The sequence below is a fragment of the Podarcis erhardii genome, assembly GCF_964252035.2.
Source record: "Podarcis erhardii genome assembly, chromosome: 7".
NCBI lineage: Eukaryota > Metazoa > Chordata > Lepidosauria > Squamata > Lacertidae > Podarcis > Podarcis erhardii.
Window position 1 is genome coordinate 73,594,803 of NC_138511.1, and position 17,026 is coordinate 73,611,828.

The 17,026-nt window shown below is 45.8% G+C and overlaps 1 protein-coding gene across 2 annotated transcripts; it reads right to left on the minus strand.

Annotated features, from left to right (window-relative positions):
* Nucleotides 1–2,677: 2,677 nt before the first annotated feature.
* On the minus strand, nt 2,678–16,713 carry LOC309346008 (trypsin-3-like). 2 transcript variants are annotated; one of them, XM_081869631.1, is made up of 6 exons: nt 16,548–16,713; nt 11,937–12,023; nt 5,505–5,685; nt 5,051–5,301; nt 4,722–4,858; nt 2,678–3,064 (listed from the first exon to the last, which is right to left on the minus strand). In XM_081869631.1, the coding sequence occupies exons 2-6, from the start codon at nt 11,977–11,979 to the stop codon at nt 2,909–2,911; spliced, it is 768 nt and encodes a 255-aa protein (XP_081725757.1). In that variant the 5' UTR covers nt 11,980–12,023; nt 16,548–16,713; the 3' UTR covers nt 2,678–2,908. The 2 variants fall into 2 exon arrangements, with proteins under 2 accessions (XP_081725757.1, XP_081725758.1); XM_081869632.1 differs by lacking the exon at nt 16,548–16,713 and adding an exon at nt 16,006–16,024.
* Between the last annotated feature and the right edge of the window lie 313 nt (nt 16,714–17,026).

Genomic DNA, 17,026 nt, shown 5'->3' on the forward strand with positions numbered 1-17,026 from the left:
AACTGAAATTGACCCATTTGCCTATCCCTATGGATGATGGGAGTCTGACAACAGGTGCTCCACCCCCTGATATAATATATTTTAAGAATCCGTGTGTATAGAATTGGAAAGGGAATGTTAATGGAGCTGGAAAACAACAGTCCTAACAAAGTTAGGAAGTTTGCCTTTCGTTAGGCAGATTGGCTGATGGTGTTCAACAGCTGTACTTCTGAAAGACTAGGAAATACCTGAAACCCAAGCTAAGGTTGATGTGGTCTAGATGTCTTCATGAAAAGGACAGACTTCCCTTTGAGATAGAGAAAGACACAGAGAGCTGAGCTTGAGCTCTGCAAGCATCATAGGGTGCCAGTGACTGTTTCTCTATGGACTTTGGCTGTCTCCTGGATTGTTCAACCTGTGCTTCCCATTATAGTCAACCCATATATTTGTAAATAAGTGAAAACATTATGACAAGCCTCCAGGGATGTCCATCCAAAGGGGTTTGAGCATGGGCAAGGGCTGCATTCCAGGAGCTTCTCATCAGTTAGAGAAGTGGGATGAGCATAACAATATGATGCCCTTGTTAAAGGCCTAGGAGTCTCTGTCAGGAACAAATAATAACTGATGGGGAGAACATTTCAAAGGCAAATCAAGTGATCCACATGGGCAAGGCCTCTCAGTCTGTGGTGCAACTAAGATCTAGCTATCTCCTACATGTTCCTAGCACTTCCAGATGTTGAAGAGACATCACATACATGATCTAATTTTAATCCTTACAACAGTCCTGGAAAGGTACGTCCACATCGCGTCCCCATATTGCAGATGGAGGGACTGAGGCTACGGCCCAAGATTGGTTCATGGCGGAGATGAGAGTGAAACCATGGAATTCCTCATTTGCACCTCGGCGTCTTACCCAATGCACTTCATACTTCCCAACAGGGAAAGATCTTCTTACTTGAACATTTCCAGCTGTCAGGGACCTTATTGCAGTCTCCAGTTGCAGTCAGAACATCCTTACCTTGGTGGATCAGACTTTGACACTTTTTAAAACTAGTTCTGCTTCTGTGCAGACTGACACAGTGCCGGATTTACGCATAAACTAAACAAACTATAGCTTAGGGCCCCACTCTCTTGGCCCCCCCCCAAAAAAAATTAAAGGAAAAAACCTGGATGTCCGTTTCCAAAATATAAGATAAAAAACAAATAAAATAAAACCTACATACAGCAACAGTGTTTTGTGTTGTGTAGGCTCCTATGATGTAAGTAATGGGCCCTGCCTGCTAGCCTGCTCCCTAAAATATCACTGGTTTGATCATTTCTATATATAGGGTGCCTACATTCTGCATGTACTGGTTGCATCTAGGTCCATAAATTACCATCTAGCATACATTTAACACAAAGAACAGTGAGAATTTGTTGTTGACAAAGGGCACCTGGACCTTCAGTAGCTTAGGGCCTCATCAAACCTAAATCTGGCCCATCTAAAACAGGGATGGGGACACTTTTGGAGGCTGCATGCCATTAGTGGGTGGGACCAGAGGCAAGAGGAGAGGGTGGAGCAATGAACATAAATTTTACCTTTGCGCAGGAGGCTAGTTTCTACGCCCGCTCACACACCCTTCTCTGTCCGCCATCCAGGCAAGCAAAAGTAATTTGGACACAATCCAACCAAGCAAACACACTCAAGAATGTGAAGCAAGGCTGGCGAGGGGGTGTGGCCTGGGAAGGTAGGGTATCAATTTACAAGGCCCTGAACAACTTAGGTCCAGGGTACTGCTTTATATGCCAGCATGATTACTGATCACCAGCAGGGGCATCACTCATGGTTTCACAAGTTTGCAAGGCTTAGACAGCAGCAAGAAACTTCCGTGTCATTGGCACTGGAATGTCGTGCCAACAGAGAATTCACAAGGAGCCTTTGCTTTGAACCTGAAACATTTTCATTGCTGTTGCACTGTAAGCTCTGTGGAGAACTCCAGCTGATTTAGGGACAGTGCATTTTGTGAAGAGGACAACCTGTTGTGTTCCATCCACACTAGTGGGAGTGACGACCAGGTTTGCATTGTTTTGGACTAATGTATGGATGTGAATGCAATTCTCCTTGTTGTTGCACTACTCCAAATGTTGCAATGCAGCTTTCAGCTCAAAAAACAAACAAAAAAAACCAAACATTAATAAAAAGCACATTTTGTCAGAAAATATGTTCCGAAACACATATTTAAATATATAGATGTTCCATAACAGTTGAGTAAACATAGAGTGGCACTGCTAGAGTGAACGCCAAGTGTGGCAATAGTTGGCAGGATAATATTGATGAACAGCGGAGCTTATTGAATGGAAGATGCTAATGTTCTCTCAGAGCTTATGAAATGAGAATGGGACTGTTTCTTGGGGCTGCAGCCATGCATCCAACTGTATGCACATAAGAATTTGTGAATTAAATGGAAAGTATGAATGCAAAGTCAGGGTGGGGTTTTTCTTTAAATCAACATAATAAAGTGTATTAGTATGCTGGATTTTCTTGGAAATCTCTTCCCTCTTAAAACAAGGTCATTCCACAACCACATGGACTTCTCCAAACAAGGATACTGTGTCCTAAACCCTGCCTTAATTTCCCCTCTTACAACCTTTCTCATTCACTCCATTAACTTATAACGCATACAAATACTGCCCCCCTAATACAACACAATGAGGAATGGGTGGTACAGCCAAACTAATGTTCATTTTCAGCAGAAAAAATAGCTTAGAGCCAGACTTGGGTGGAGCTTGGCCAAACTTTGCCAAAGGTGGAACATCCTTCACCAGCAAAGGAAGGAAAAAAACTGATGTGCAAGGGGGACAATTGATCGCCAGGGTCTTTTTCCTGAAGTTTTTCCCTCCCCTGATTTCAGGGTCTTTTGGCTGAAGCTTTTTCTTCTGTTGAGGTTCATCACGAATTCTGATTGATCGTCTCCCGGATCCATGGCACGACACAGCACACTTTCGCATACACACCCGGATTCCCTCTCTGTGCGCACACTTGTGTTCCCCAAGAAACCACACCTTCGAGTTCCCCGCCGCAGGTGAGTGGGCCCCCAGAGTCACCCTGCATGGAGAAATGGAAGAAGTTTTCAGCAGGTGCACATCTTCATTCTGTGTGTTCTTCTGCATGGTGCTACTTAAACTCAGTTAAATGGCCTGCTTTGTTTTGCATAACATAGCAAGCATACTTGGGTCTGTTATGTTCACCATTGCTCAGTGGCAGAGTGTAGTTTTGTGTGCTTGAGGTTTCAACATTCAGTTTGGTCAGAGTGGTTGGTGGGGCTGCTTACCTGGCTTCCCAGCGCCGAGGCCTATAACCAAGAGGGAGAGGGTAGGAAGGATAGTGCAGTGCAGGTGCAGTGCAGGTGCGACAGCGGAGACAATACAGTGCACCTCACTGACCTCCCTGCCATCTTGCCCCTCTCCTTCTTGGCTGCTAGCAGTGGCCTCCTGCTTTGGGGAAGTACTAGAAGAAAAATAGTACTAGAAGAAGTTGTCATCTGAATTTTGAATATGGTTCTCCATGCAAAAATGTACAGTGGTACCTCTGGTTAGGAACTTAATTCGTTCCAGAGGTCCGTTCTTAACCTGAAACCATTCTTAACCTGAGGTGCCACTTTAGCTAATGGGGCCTCCTGTTGCTGCCGCACTGCCACAGCGTGATTTCTGTTCTCAACCTGGGGCAAAGTTCTTAACCCGAGGTACTACTTCCGGATTAGCGGAGTTTGTACCCGAAGTGTCTGTAACCCGAGGTGTCTGTAACCTGAGGTATTACTGTACCAAAATGTGCACCAAAAATGCATATTTTAGGATAAAATGTGCACAAAATCTTCCAAAAGAAATAAGCTGCTTATACTGGCCCTTTAGTTTGTTTTGACCCTAGAGAAGAGGTTGACCCTAGAGAAGAGGTCAGCAACATACTGCCCTGTAGGTAACATCCACCCGCCAAGGCCTTTTCTTTCTGAAAAGCTTTCCCCATTGACCCTTTTCTTTTGGAAAACCTACAAGTAGGTTGCGTGGCAAGGTGGGATTGAAGAGGGATTTGGTGGAGTGGGTGCACTTGGTGGAGTGGGTGCCCATCAGTTGCTGATCTCTGCCTTAGAGACCTAAAAACAGATTTGCTATCTAATTGGGGGGGTGTTATTGGGTTGTTGTTTTTATTTGATGATATATTTTGTTGTTTTAGATTATAATTTTGTTCTATGAGCTGCCCTGAGACCTCTGGGTATAGGGTGGTATATAAATTCAATAAATGATAAAGATAACGATAACAACAACAACAACAACAACACAATCGTACCTTGGTTTTTGAACGCCTTGTGAGTCGAACGTTGCAAACCTGGAAGTGACTGTTCCGGTTTGTGAAATATTTTTGGAAGCTGAACGTCCAGCAGGGCTTTCATGGTTTCTGATTCACTGCAGGAGCTTCCTGCAGCGAATCAGAAGCCGTGCTTTGGTTTTTGAATATTTTGGAAGTCAAATGGACTTCCGGAATGGATTCCGTTCGACTTCCAAGGTACGACTGTAATAATAATAAATTCCATACATTAAAAATAAATAAATGCAGAGTGATGCAGAAATGGGAGGGAACAGGCTAGTAAATGAAAATGTGTGAATCTGACAGGGACCAAAAACAGATTGATCTGTCCATGCTTAAGACCCTAACCCTTTTTCAACCTCTCAAAAGGTGTAGTCTATCTTCACATCAGCCCTCCTCTCACCTGGCAAGAGTCTGTGCCTCCTTCCTGTACTCCAGCACACATCATGAACGGTGTAATAGCACCACGATACGCCATATTACACTGTGATGTTGGGACAACATTGACATCTGCACACTGTAGCTGAGCTGGAAGCTGAGCTGGAAGAGATATGTAGAGCACCAAAAGGTCAGTGGTAGTGGTGAAACAGAAAAAAAAAAGTCCAAGCAGACAGAAAGGGATGCTAAAAAAAGACTTTGAAGAACACATTGCTGAAAACTTTAATACCAACAACAAGAAGTTCTTTAGATATGTTAGTATCCCCTCCCACCTTCTAAAGTTTGCAAGCTTACCTTGAGGAGATCTGATGGTACCCCAGCCCGAGACACTGCATACACTCCCGTCAGTAGGGCTGCTCGTAGGTAAGTTGATAGTCCTTACAGTTTCGGAAAGTCTGGCACAGGGACGAAGTCGGAGAAGCATGAAATCCTTGTCATTTTGTCTCCGGTTGTACCCTGGGTACACTTTAACTTCAGCGATATCCAAGCACTGTTCTCCCTGTTCAACCCTCTTCAAGTTGTGCTTTCCTAAGCACACCTTCATTCTGTATGGGGGCACAAGGCAAATGCAAAACTGAACAAAAGAATAGATCGTGGATGAGCTGTGTGAATGCTGATTACAGATCAATCCTGTTTATGCCTCTTTGTCAGATTGCCAGGCTGTTAAAGTAAGGCTGTTGCTTGTCCCAGAGGAAGCATTCTTCCCCCCCACTCCATGTCACTGCATCTTGCTACAGCCTTTACTTACCCGGGTCTGGGTCTGCAATGGGCTGCTGAGAGCACCCAACATGGATGCACTAAGCTTCCTCCACAATAAATGTTCCAGTTGCCTCTGCGTCCGGTTACAATGGCTGCCTGGTAAGGTCTGGACTGTTGTGGACAAACGTACCCTCCAATTATTCGATCAGCTGTGCCTGGCTGGGCAAAAGCTGCAACAAAACAAAACAAAAACTTTGTGGTTATTTCCGCCATGTTTTTTTATACCAATGGTTTGTTTCAGGAACTCGATTTCATGTAAGCTTAATGTGGGCAAGATTTTAAAAATTGTGAAATAATGAGAGATCCTGAGTATATAATCTTGCCTTAACATAGGTTGGTGGACCACAGGATTTCTGCTCAAAGAAGGAACAGAAGAAGCTGCCTTATACCAAGTAAGACCATTGGTCCATCTAGTTCAATATTGTCTACACAGATCGGCAGCATTTCTCTAGGATTTCAGGTGGGGAACATTCACAGCCCTACCTGGAGATGCTGGGGTTTGAACTTGGAACTTTTTACGTACAAAGAAGATGCTCCATCACTGACCTGTGGTCCTTCCTCATTCAATGACCATTCAGGACCCACACAAAAAGTTGTTTTCCCAACCTGTGCTTCACAATTCACTCGTCGACATGGTTCGCCAGTGGCACCAATGCTCTTCAGAGTCTTGTGAAGGCTAGGCACATAGAAAAAATGCCTTGTACCAGGGCAGACTATTTGTCCATCTAAGCACAGCATTGCCTACTCAAATGGGCAGTGGAACTCTGGGGTCTCAGGCAGAGTTCTATCACATCACATGACATCTGCCTTTTAGTAAGAGATGCCAGGCATCAAAGCCAGGACATTCTGCATACAAGTGTGTGCTCTGCATGCTCTACTACCACTGAGTTATGACCCCTCCATCAGCTCTCTTCAGAAATTTCAGATGCCCCATATGTGTATGTGTGCAAATTCTGACCTATAGCAGATGGGAGAGGAGGCTGAGTGATGGGTCTTGGCAACTTTCCCTGCTTCAGTAGTACTTATAAAGATAAAGGCAGGCTCTCCAATTGCAACCTGGTAGCTACTAACATGAGTTTGACCAAATTGCGGGAGGCAGTGGAAGACAGGAGTGCCTGGCATCCGTGGGGTCACGAAGAGTCGGACACAACTAAACGACTAAACAACAACAGTTCTCTATCTTATAACAGGGGCAGCCAATATAGTGCCCTCCACATGAGGTTGGACTACAGCGCCCATCAGCCATAGACATCAGCCTTGCCAGCTGTGACTTATGGGAGTCCAATAATACCTGGAGGGCATCATCTTGGCTACCCCTGCATTACTGTATCATAGCTTCTTCCTATACAGTGCGGTGGGATCCAAGTATGGAGGAAATAATACAGATGGAGCATATAATTCTTACAACAGGAGCAAACAACTGTTGTGGGACATTATTGCAGTCAAACCAACAGCACATGGTTTACCGGCAAATTTGGGTTTGCCCAATGAAGGTAAAAACATAAGAAGAGCCTGCTGGATCAGGCCAGTGACCCATCTGGCCTAACATCCTTTTGTCACATTGGCCAACCAGATGCCTATGGGAAGCAGGCAAGGAGAAGAACAGCCTTCTCCCTATTTGTGATTCCCAGCAACTAACATTCAGAGGCATATTGGCTCCAACAGTGGAGACAGAACACAGCACAGGAACACAGGAAGTTGCCTTATAGCGAGACAGACCACTGACCCATCTATCTCAGTATTGTCTACACTGGCAGGCAGGGGCTCTCCAGGGTTTCAGGAAAGAGCCTCTCCCATCTGGAGGTGCTGGGAGTTGAACCCGGGATCTTCACCATGCAAAACAGAAGCTCTACCACTGAGCCGCAGCCCTACAGAACAAACGCCTAGTAAAGCATGTACATAATATGGAAGCGTTCCAGGATCAGGACTGTCCATTGGTTAAGTAGGGATGTTGGGACAAGATGTCTACTGCTGTTTGACGTTAGGTATCTTTATAATTGCTGTCTGATAGGCAGCATGTTAACAACCTTGTTTATCATTCCATCAACCTGTCTGGTAGGTCCTTATTTCTTCCAGGTGAGAAATTGAGAGAGCGTGCCAGCACATTGCTGCCTCAGAACCCAGTTTGCCCAGCGCTCTTTGATTACCTGTAAGTCTCTCCATTTAAAATCCACATAAATGGTTAAAACATTTTTTTAAAAAATCACACTGGTTGTAATGTAGGAAGTTTCAACCAGAGAGGAAACAACTTCCCAGATACCAAATACTGTACATATTATTTTTACCTGAGGCTAAGGCAGATGACCCTCCACTTTCATGAATATTACTTCATCACTGAGGTAGAAAGAGGCTCTTAAGGTTTCTGCTAGCTGCCATTTTATTTGCCCAATACTAATACTACTAATTTTTATTATTGTTATTGTTGTTATTATTATTAACCACCTTTCACCCTAAGGTCCAGGGTAGGTTACAACATTAAAACACAATATTAAAAACAGTTTAAAACAACTTACAATCACAGAAAGGGGGGGGAGGAGGTGTCTTAAAAATATTCACCTAGAGCAGGCATAGGCAAACTTGGCCCTCCAGATGTTCTGGGACTACAACTCCCATCATCCCTAGCTAACAGAACCAGTGGTCAGGGATGATGGGAGTTGTAGTCCCAAAACATCTGAAGGGCCGAGTTTGCCTATGCCTGACCTAGAGTGTCAAATACCAGGATGGAGAGCTTCATCTTCAGTATTTGCTAGAAGCTTTAGAGAAGGAGTTACATGACTTAGGGGCTGTCACAGAGAACGCCCTCTGCTGGGCCACCACCACCTTGTGCATCTTGGGGGGCAAAGGAACTTCCAAGAGGTCCCCCCCTTGGCAATCTAAGCACCTGAGAGGGTCTGTTTGGAAGAAGGCCGTCTTCCAGATATCTGGGGGCCTGAATCATTTAAGGCTTTAAACATAAAATGAGCACTTTGCAGTGGGCTCAGAAACCAGTGAAGCTGTTTTAAAACAGAGGTCAGAGCTGGCCTAAAGATGAGGCAGGGGAAAGCACCAGCCTCACATGGTGGAAGCACGACAGGCACTATCCTGCCCACCCCATTGCTTCTACCACTAGCAGAACGCCAACCCCCTCGTGAGAGGAGAGGCATTCCAGCACACCCTGTTGCCACTCATCCTCCCAGCCCTGGGGTGGAGAAGGTGAACCCAAACACTTTGCAGAACACCCCTTCTCTGGGAAAGTTTGGCAAGAGAAGGGGCGTTGTGAAGGACAGGCAGGAGCCCGAAGGGGGGGCAGAGGAGGAGGGCGGGCATGAGGTAATCAAGGGGAAGGGGCCAGTGATTTGTGGGTTTCTGTGCCACCTGTGAAGCAGGGGGGAAAGGAAGAGGCCAGGTAGCCAGAGATGGGAAGAGAGGTGAGGCAGGCGATAGAGTTGCAGGAAGGCACAGAGGTGGAAGAGACAGTCCCAGGGAGTGCCTGGCCATTAGAATCTGCTGAAGCTGCCATGCAGGAGAAGCTGCTGGCTGCTTGCATGCGCCATGTCAGAAGAAGGCGTTTAATGTGCTGGTGGAGATGAGGTCGCACTGCTGCTCCAACTGTCTGGGTTGGAGCACAGGTCTGAAGACACAGACGCCCAGCTAGCTATTTAGCAGAAGCAGTGCATGTGATTATTTCGCCTTAAAAGCTGATGTAACCAAGTGCCTTGCCAATAAAGAACTAAACCAGGGGTCGGCAACCTAAGGCCCATGGGCCACAAGCGGCCCACGGGGGTTGTTTAACTGGCCCATGAGCCACCCCCGAACCATGAGTGGCCCACTCGGCAAGTCCCCTTGCGTCTACACAGACGCAGATGCTGGAAATCGCAGGTGCGATCTGGCCCACAGAGGGATCTCTGCTGGAGTGAACCGGCCCAGACAACTTAAACCTTTCCAACCCCTGAACTAAACTTTCAATGGTGCGTCCTCATTAGGGAGGCTGGTGTGCTCAGAACAGGCATTCTGGAGTGCTGTGTTGCCAGTGATCTTCCTGCCTCTGGGCTGGAGAAGGCGAGTGAGAGCACCTTGCAGAACATCCCTCCTCTTGCTGAGTTTGGTGAGGTGGGGTGTTCTGATAACAGCAGAAGTGAGGGGTTGGAGCGTGGCAGGGGGGCAGGGCAAGAGGCAGCACTTCCCATCTCACCTCAGGTGGTGAAATGGGAGAGTTATATGAGATCTAAACAGAACCCCAGTCAGCAATTTGGCTGCTGCATTATGGACGAATTGACGTTTCCAAGTTATATTCAAGGACCACTGCAAGTAACAGCGTATTGCTGTACTCCAGTCTGGAAGTTACCAGAGCATGGAGGACAACGAACATGTCACCTCTTGCTCAACAAAGAATGTAGCCAGCAAATCAACTGGAGCTGGAGGGAAAGGTGCTGCTACCACTAAGGCCACCTGAGCCTCCAGACAACAGTCTTGCAGCCAGAGGCACCCGCAAACTGTGAACCTGCTCTTTCCAGGGAAGTGCCACCCCATTCAGGGCAGGTCATCTCCTGGACGTGAAAACTTGAGACACATGTCACCTCCATCTTTTTGAGATTCACCTTCAGCTTATTGGTCCACATCCAGCCCATCACTGCCTCCAGCACAGGCCTAAGACATCAACAACCTCTTCTGGTTCAGTCGGAACAGAGATGGTACCCCGAGTATAACATCATTTGGGGGAGCTTCTACGGGTGGCTCCAACCAGAAGGAAAACCACTCAGCGCCTCCCAATACATTTTGCTGCCTAAAGCAAAAGATAAGATGGCACCCTTCCTCCTCATCTTACCTCCTTCAACTGACAGGACTGGCAATGGAATCTTACTTCAGCACTGGGTTAAGAGAGGCCCTTAAGGTCACTCCTGGCTGCCATCTTATTTTCCCCCGTGGATGTAGTAACATCATCCTGGTTGGGGAAACAGCAGCCTTCACTGAGGGTAATTAATTAATCAAGTAAGTAAGTAAGTAAGTAAGTAAGTAAGTAAGTAAGTAAGTAAGTAAATGTCAGCAGTGGAGGAAAACAGATAAGACTCAAATTACCACAGGTAAGCCCCTCAAACCCTTAAGAAAATTCATGGCTCCCCTTCTGAGAAACTGAATATGGGACAGAGAATTAGGGAGGTGCACTCTGTGACTACTCAAACAGCCATGAATGTCAGGGGCTTGCTGGCTGAGGAAGAGTGGTGGAAACCACCCAACCAAGAGCCGCCACCCCAGGGAAGGCACAGAGGAAGAGGAGCCTGGGGACTGGTGGTGGGACACTGGCCACACCTCAGGGGAGGAGATGAGCTGGGAAGTGCTAGAGCAGGGCACTAGAGGGAAAGCGAAGAGACAGAAACTGGCAAAAACTGCCCCAGCATAGGACACAGTGAGGAGGCTTCCAGTTTGGATGCAGGCGCCGGCAGCGATGACAGAGGGGAGGTAGACCCAGCAGTTCTCCCTCAGAGCCACTCTGACAGCTTGTCTGCTCACAGCTTGCTGCCTGCCATTCCTAGAATGAGATGTTTGTTGCTTGTTGCCGAGCAGTGAGTCAGGCAGACACAGAGGGAGTCCCCTGGAGCTCACTGGAGCAAAAGATCACAGAGGAAGCAACCTGATGCAGGGGGCTAGAGAGTGAAGGAGGGGCTACACACCAGTTTCGAACAACTGCTTCATTGGGCAGCTTTACCTTTTAGAAGTCTCTGTATGTTCTTTGTTTTGCAAGTTAGCCAAGCATATCTCTCTCTCTCTCTCTCTCTCTCTCTCTCTCTCCATGGCCGTTGGCTAATGCAAATAAAGTTTATCTTATCCTCTTATCTTATCTTATCTTATCTTATCTTATCTTATCATCTATCATCTATCATCTATCATCTATCATCTATCATCTATCATCTATCATCTATCATCTATCATCTAATCCTCTTCTCTTCTCTTCTCTTCTCTTCTCTTCTCTTCTCCTCTCCTCTCCTCTCCTCTCCTCTCCTCTCCTCTCCTCTCCTCTCCTCTCCTCTCCTCTCTTCTTTCTCTCTTATCTCTCTCCCTCTCTTCTCTCTCTCTCTCTCTCTCTCTCTCTCTCTCTCTCTCTCTCTCTCTCTCTCTCTCCTGTGAATGACCTGCTCTGCCTGTCGGTTCCCTGACACTGGAGGGATACACATTTCGAAAATCAACAAATAACAGCAACTTAGGAACATAACAAAGAGACCTTATAGATCAGCCCTTCTATTCCAGCATCACAGTGGCCAACCAGATGCCTATGGGAAGCCTGAAAGAAGGATCTGTGCAGAAGACCACTCCCCATTTGCGATTCCCAGCAACTATTCTCATTGCTCCCAACACTATAGGCACAACAAGGGGGGAAAAGGAAAAAGAAGAAAACAGTGAGCATCGAGCCGTTGCTGCCCCCATGCCACTTTGCTTATTTCCTTACCTCCAGAGCTCATCAGGAGCAGCCCAAATGCCAACAGCTTCATCCTTGCACTGGCAGATCAAGAGACCAGTCTTCCCAAGGAACTTGCTGCAGGGTAAAACATTTACGGTGAACAATTGTGATGGATGGATGTCAGATTGAGTCACTGATACCGGTACCACAGCTCACACCCAAATGACGATAATGAACAACATTATCATCAGTAATTGTTTATGTAAACAACTCACCAGTAGTTATTATTCATGATACATTATTGTTAGCGCTTATGCTGAAGCAAACGTCAAGGTAAATGCTTCCTGTTTGGTTGAGGACACGTGTGACCCCCCCACAGGGTCAGGGCTGAATGGAAAAGAGAATGCGATTTCTTTCCTATCAGCCTAACAACAACACTAATAAAATAAATGAAGGAGGAAAGCAATGATAATAACAGAATAGAAGAATTGCTATGTTGGTTTAACTGGTTGTTAGCTGCTTTCGGGACTGAAGACCAGAATGAAAAGTTATGAAATAAATAGCAAATGCAAGACAAAGCTTTTAAAGCATTTTGAAAAATCAGATGTGTTGTCCCTTAGGGTGGTGCATTATTACGAACCAATGCTAGTTCCACTCAGACTATTGAAATTAATGGACATGACTAACTTAGGTCAATTAATGTCAATGGGTCTACTCTAGGTGGAACTTAGTTGGATGCAACCCCAGGGCAGAGACATTGAAATTAGTGGACCCAAGTTAGCCATGTCAATTAATTTCAATGGGTGTACTCTGATGATGGTCAACACTAGATGCAACCCCAGGAATCCAAGTGAGAAAAAAGTGGGGCAGTGTGAAGTGATGAGAGAAAGGTTGGGCAACTTGGGGCCCTCCAGGTGTCGTTGGACTACACCTCTCATCATCCCTGATGAGATGAGAGTAGGATAGACAGCAGATACATTTTGTCTGCAGGCAGATGCAAATTCCAGTGGAGTATCATTGCAATCAGGTTGTAATCAGAGAGTATTTTTCATTCAACATCCCTGGTAATTGGGGGAGTAATTTTATGAGAGAGAGAGCACTCTGGATTTACCTCGAAGCAGTCACATGGTGAAGAGGCTGCATGGTCAAAATGCAGGTGACTGCTAAAAGCTTTGTTTATTTATATTATGCTGTTGAACTGAATTCCCTCCTGTCCTTTAATCTTACCTGATTAGTGTATTTAGAAGCTCTTTGATCTTACTGTTATTTTATTGATGTTTAATTATATATTGAGTGTGATCTTGCAGTTGGAGTCCAGCAACATCTGGAGGACCAGATGCTGTTGTCCATCTCTGTGTTAAAGTCCTGGATTGGGGCAAGCCTGGGGACTCTGTGACCCTCTCATTGGTGTTCCTCTGGTAGGTTGGGACCTACTTCTGGGTTGCAGCTTAATCTAAGGCAATCTGAGACACAACAGCAGTACTACCACCATACAGACACAAGAGGGAATTATGGAGATGAGGATCCCCAAATGCATGTTTGGACTAAAGGTGGGTCTCAGATCTGAAAAATTTAGGGAAATCCTTAACTCACCAAGGGTTCGACTACCTTCACGTGGTTTAGTCGGCCAGTTGAAGCCATTCCCAGGGTGTGGCCGCTGTTGCATCTGGACAGCTTCTAGAAGCCACAGGTGAAAGCTAAGCACAGCTCTACCTCTCCTTTAAATCAGAACCAGTGAAGGTGGTGAAGGTCCTGTGTGAGTGCCTGGAGGCGGTTGGAGGATGGATGGCAGCTAACAGATTGAAGTTGAATCCTGACAAGACAGAAGTACTGTTTTGGGGGGACAGGGGGAGGGCAGGTGTGTGGGATTCCCTGGTCCTGAATGGGGTAACTGTGCCCCTGAAGGACCAGGTGCGCAGCCTGGGAGTCATTTTGGACTCACAGCTGTCCATGGAGGCACAGGTTAATTCTGTGTCCAGGGCAGCTGTCTACCAGCTCCACCTGGTACGCAGGCTAAGACCCTACCTGCCCGCGGACTGTCTTGCCAGAGTGGTGCATGCTCTGGTTATCTCCCGCTTGGACTACTGCAACGCGCTCTACGTGGGGCTACCTTTGAAGGTGACTCGAAACTACAACTAATCCAGAACGCGGCAGCTAGACTGGTGACTGGGAGTGGCCGCCAAGACCATATAACACCGGTTCTGAGAGATCTGCATTGGCTCCCAGCACGTTTCCGAGCACAATTCAAAGTGTTGGCGCTGACCTTTAAAGCCCTAAATGGCCTCAGTCCTGTATACCTGAAGGAGTGTCTCCACCCTCATCATTCAGCCCGGACACTGAGATCCAGCGCTGAGGGCCTTCTGGCGGTTCCCTCATTGCGAGAAGTAAGGTTACAGGGAACCAGACAGAGGGCCTTCTCGGTAGTGGCACCTGCCCTGTGGAACGCCTTCCCAGCAGATGTCAAGGCAATAAACAACTATTTTACTTTTAAAAGACAACTGAAGGCAGCCCTGTTTAGGGAAGTTTTTAATGTCTGGTACTGTACTGTTTTTAATATTCAGTTGGAAGCCGCCCAGAGTGGCTGGGGAAACCCAGCCAGATGGGCGGGGTATAAATAATAAATTATTATTATTATTATTATTATTATTATTATTATTATTATTAGCACAGGGTGGGGACCTAAGGTGGACAAGCTACCGCAGAAGGAGCATGACATGTCCCCCACTCGAGGAATTACCTCTCCCCTAACCCCTCATACACCCCTGCTTATATAACTTCTGCGTATTTATAGGTGCTCTCTGTATCTAACAGAAATTCACCTCTACTAAAAGCAAGCTAAATTCCAACAAAGGCCCACAGTATAATTATGAAGCATAATTCCAAGAATTAGACATCTTCTTATCCAGGTGTCCATCAATGCAACTGCCAATGGTGACCAGAAATGAAGTGAACTGAAGGGAAAGCCTGTAGTAAACGCTACTGTGGGAATCCCTTTCAATCCCTTTCAACGCTACTGTGGGAATAATACTTGGGAATATGGTATTATTTTAAAAGCTACTTGGAGGGAGAGAAAGGGGCGAGGAGAGAGAAAATCTTTCAAAGTGACTGTGTCTTTTACCCTTTGCCTTCTGCAATAGTGGCCAAGGTTGCTTTTACAGACAGATAGATAGATAGATAGATAGATAGATAGATAGATAGATAGATAGATAGGCTGCCATTTTGTGGTAGCCACACAGCTTGGCATTCATCAGGCCAGCCAAAAGTTTCAATCAATCAATCAATCAATCAATGATTACGATCACAGATCAGCCATGCACATGACATATTTAAAACATTGTCACACCACTTTAACATTCATGGCTTCATCCCCAAAGAATCCAATGGAATCGTAGTTTGTTAAGGGTTCTTGGAACTGTAGCTCTGTGAGCGGTAAACTATAGTTCCAATGATTCTTTGGGAGAAGCCATGATGGTTAAAGTGGTATGAATGTGTTTCAAATATAAGGTGTGGAAGTCACTGCAGACAACTGTGAAAGTTCAGACTTATCTGAATTTTGTGATGCAAGTCTCCAAATCATGTGTTTGAAAATTCACAGGCAAGATGGGCATAAATGCATATATTTGGATTCCAGAATTTCACATTTTGGGTTACACATTCCAACAGAACAATCCAGCAGATGCCTACTCAGAAGTAGGTTCCATTCAGTTAATTAGGGCCTATTCTAACGGATAGTGTAGGAGTCTAAATCCATGTTCTTATTTTGGAGTAGAATGAACACACACACAGGGAGAGACTACACATATTTTTGTGCCAAGACTTGAGTCCCAACAACAACAAGAGTAGCAGTGAAGAAAACAACCAAATTTCACCAAAATTCCCAGTATTCTGATAATCTTAAGAAATTCATGCATTATGAAATCTCATTGGGATGCTGTAATCATCTGAGTCATCCTTCAGTAAGGAACTCTGAAAACAATGGTGTATGGGTGGTATTCTCAAGTATCAGCTTCATTTCAACTCTGAACTCTGAACTTCAAATTGGAAACATTCACCAGACTCACACCCAATGTTGCTTCAACTCTTTGGCTCCAACTACCCTTCGTTAAGATCAACCCACCTGTAAGATCAACCCCCTGTAGCTCCATGTTGCATTTCTATCATCCAACTGTATAATCCACTTAGAAGCCAGCTGTGGCGCTAAGCAGTATATAAAATAAATAAATAACTACCAGGATATATATTTTTAAAAGCAACGAAACACAGGGATTTCCCCTTGCAAAATTGCCTTCCAACATCCTGAGAAACAGTAGCCAAGAATGACTCCCAATCTCTCCTATTGTTTGACTGCCAAGGCTGCAAGAGAAGGAAATGTAACATAGGCATGGATGGTGCGATGGATGCCTTTGCAGCTTAGCTCCTTGACAGCTGTGATGACGGATGGGTGTTTTAATTATTTATTTGAGGCTCTCCATCGAATAGCTCCCCAACGGCAGCCAGCAATATGCCGTTTCATATTTTAAATAGCACTCCCGACGACACATACAGATAACCGGAAATAGCTGAAACAAGAATTGCCTTCTGATTAATAAGCACAGTTTCTTTGCCTCCTGGATAACATTCTAAACATAACCCTAAGAGCGAATCTATATGTAGGCTTACCTGCCGTTCCTGACGGAGAAGCCCTGGGTGGAAGGAGCTTCAGCAGTGATGTCTGGTAGGAGAGCAGGTGAATAACTAGTGGAGAAGTTAGCATTTAAATGCCAGGGGAGCAGGACGGCCTTGATGGATTCCCTTCCTGGTGCATCACAGCTTTGAAGGCTCTCGCTGTGACTCAAAGCCGCGGCTGTCTATCTTCTGATCTCTGAACTTCATCAAGAAAACCCACGTTAAGAGCTGAACGGGCCAGGCTGCTGATGGGTCCACCCTCCACCTCTTCATATGATTGCTCTTGCAGCCTTGCCAAGGGGCATTTTCAGGCAGGGCTCATCCCAGGATATTTATGGCACTATATGCAATGCATGCCCAAGAGAACAGTGGCACCTCCACTGTACCTTTTTCCAGGGAAGGGTGGCGGAGGAAAGGGAAATATGAAAACCATCCTTTGCGCTCCTGAAAAGATTGGCACTTGAGAAACCTGA

What these genes read in the sequence shown, in the direction of transcription:
- LOC309346008 (XM_081869631.1), bottom strand. Translation starts at nt 11,979, where the DNA reads ATGAAGCTGTTGGCATTTGGGCTGCTCCTGATGAGCTCTGGAG. An exon ending in TACCATCAGATCTCCTCAAG is followed by an intron (nt 4,859 to 5,050) that starts GTAAGCTTGCAA and finishes TATCTCTTCCAG; the next exon opens with CTCAGCTTCCAGCTCAGCTA. An exon ending in GAGGCACAGACTCTTGCCAG is followed by an intron (nt 3,065 to 4,721) that starts GTGAGAGGAGGG and finishes TTCTCCATGCAG; the next exon opens with GGTGACTCTGGGGGCCCACT.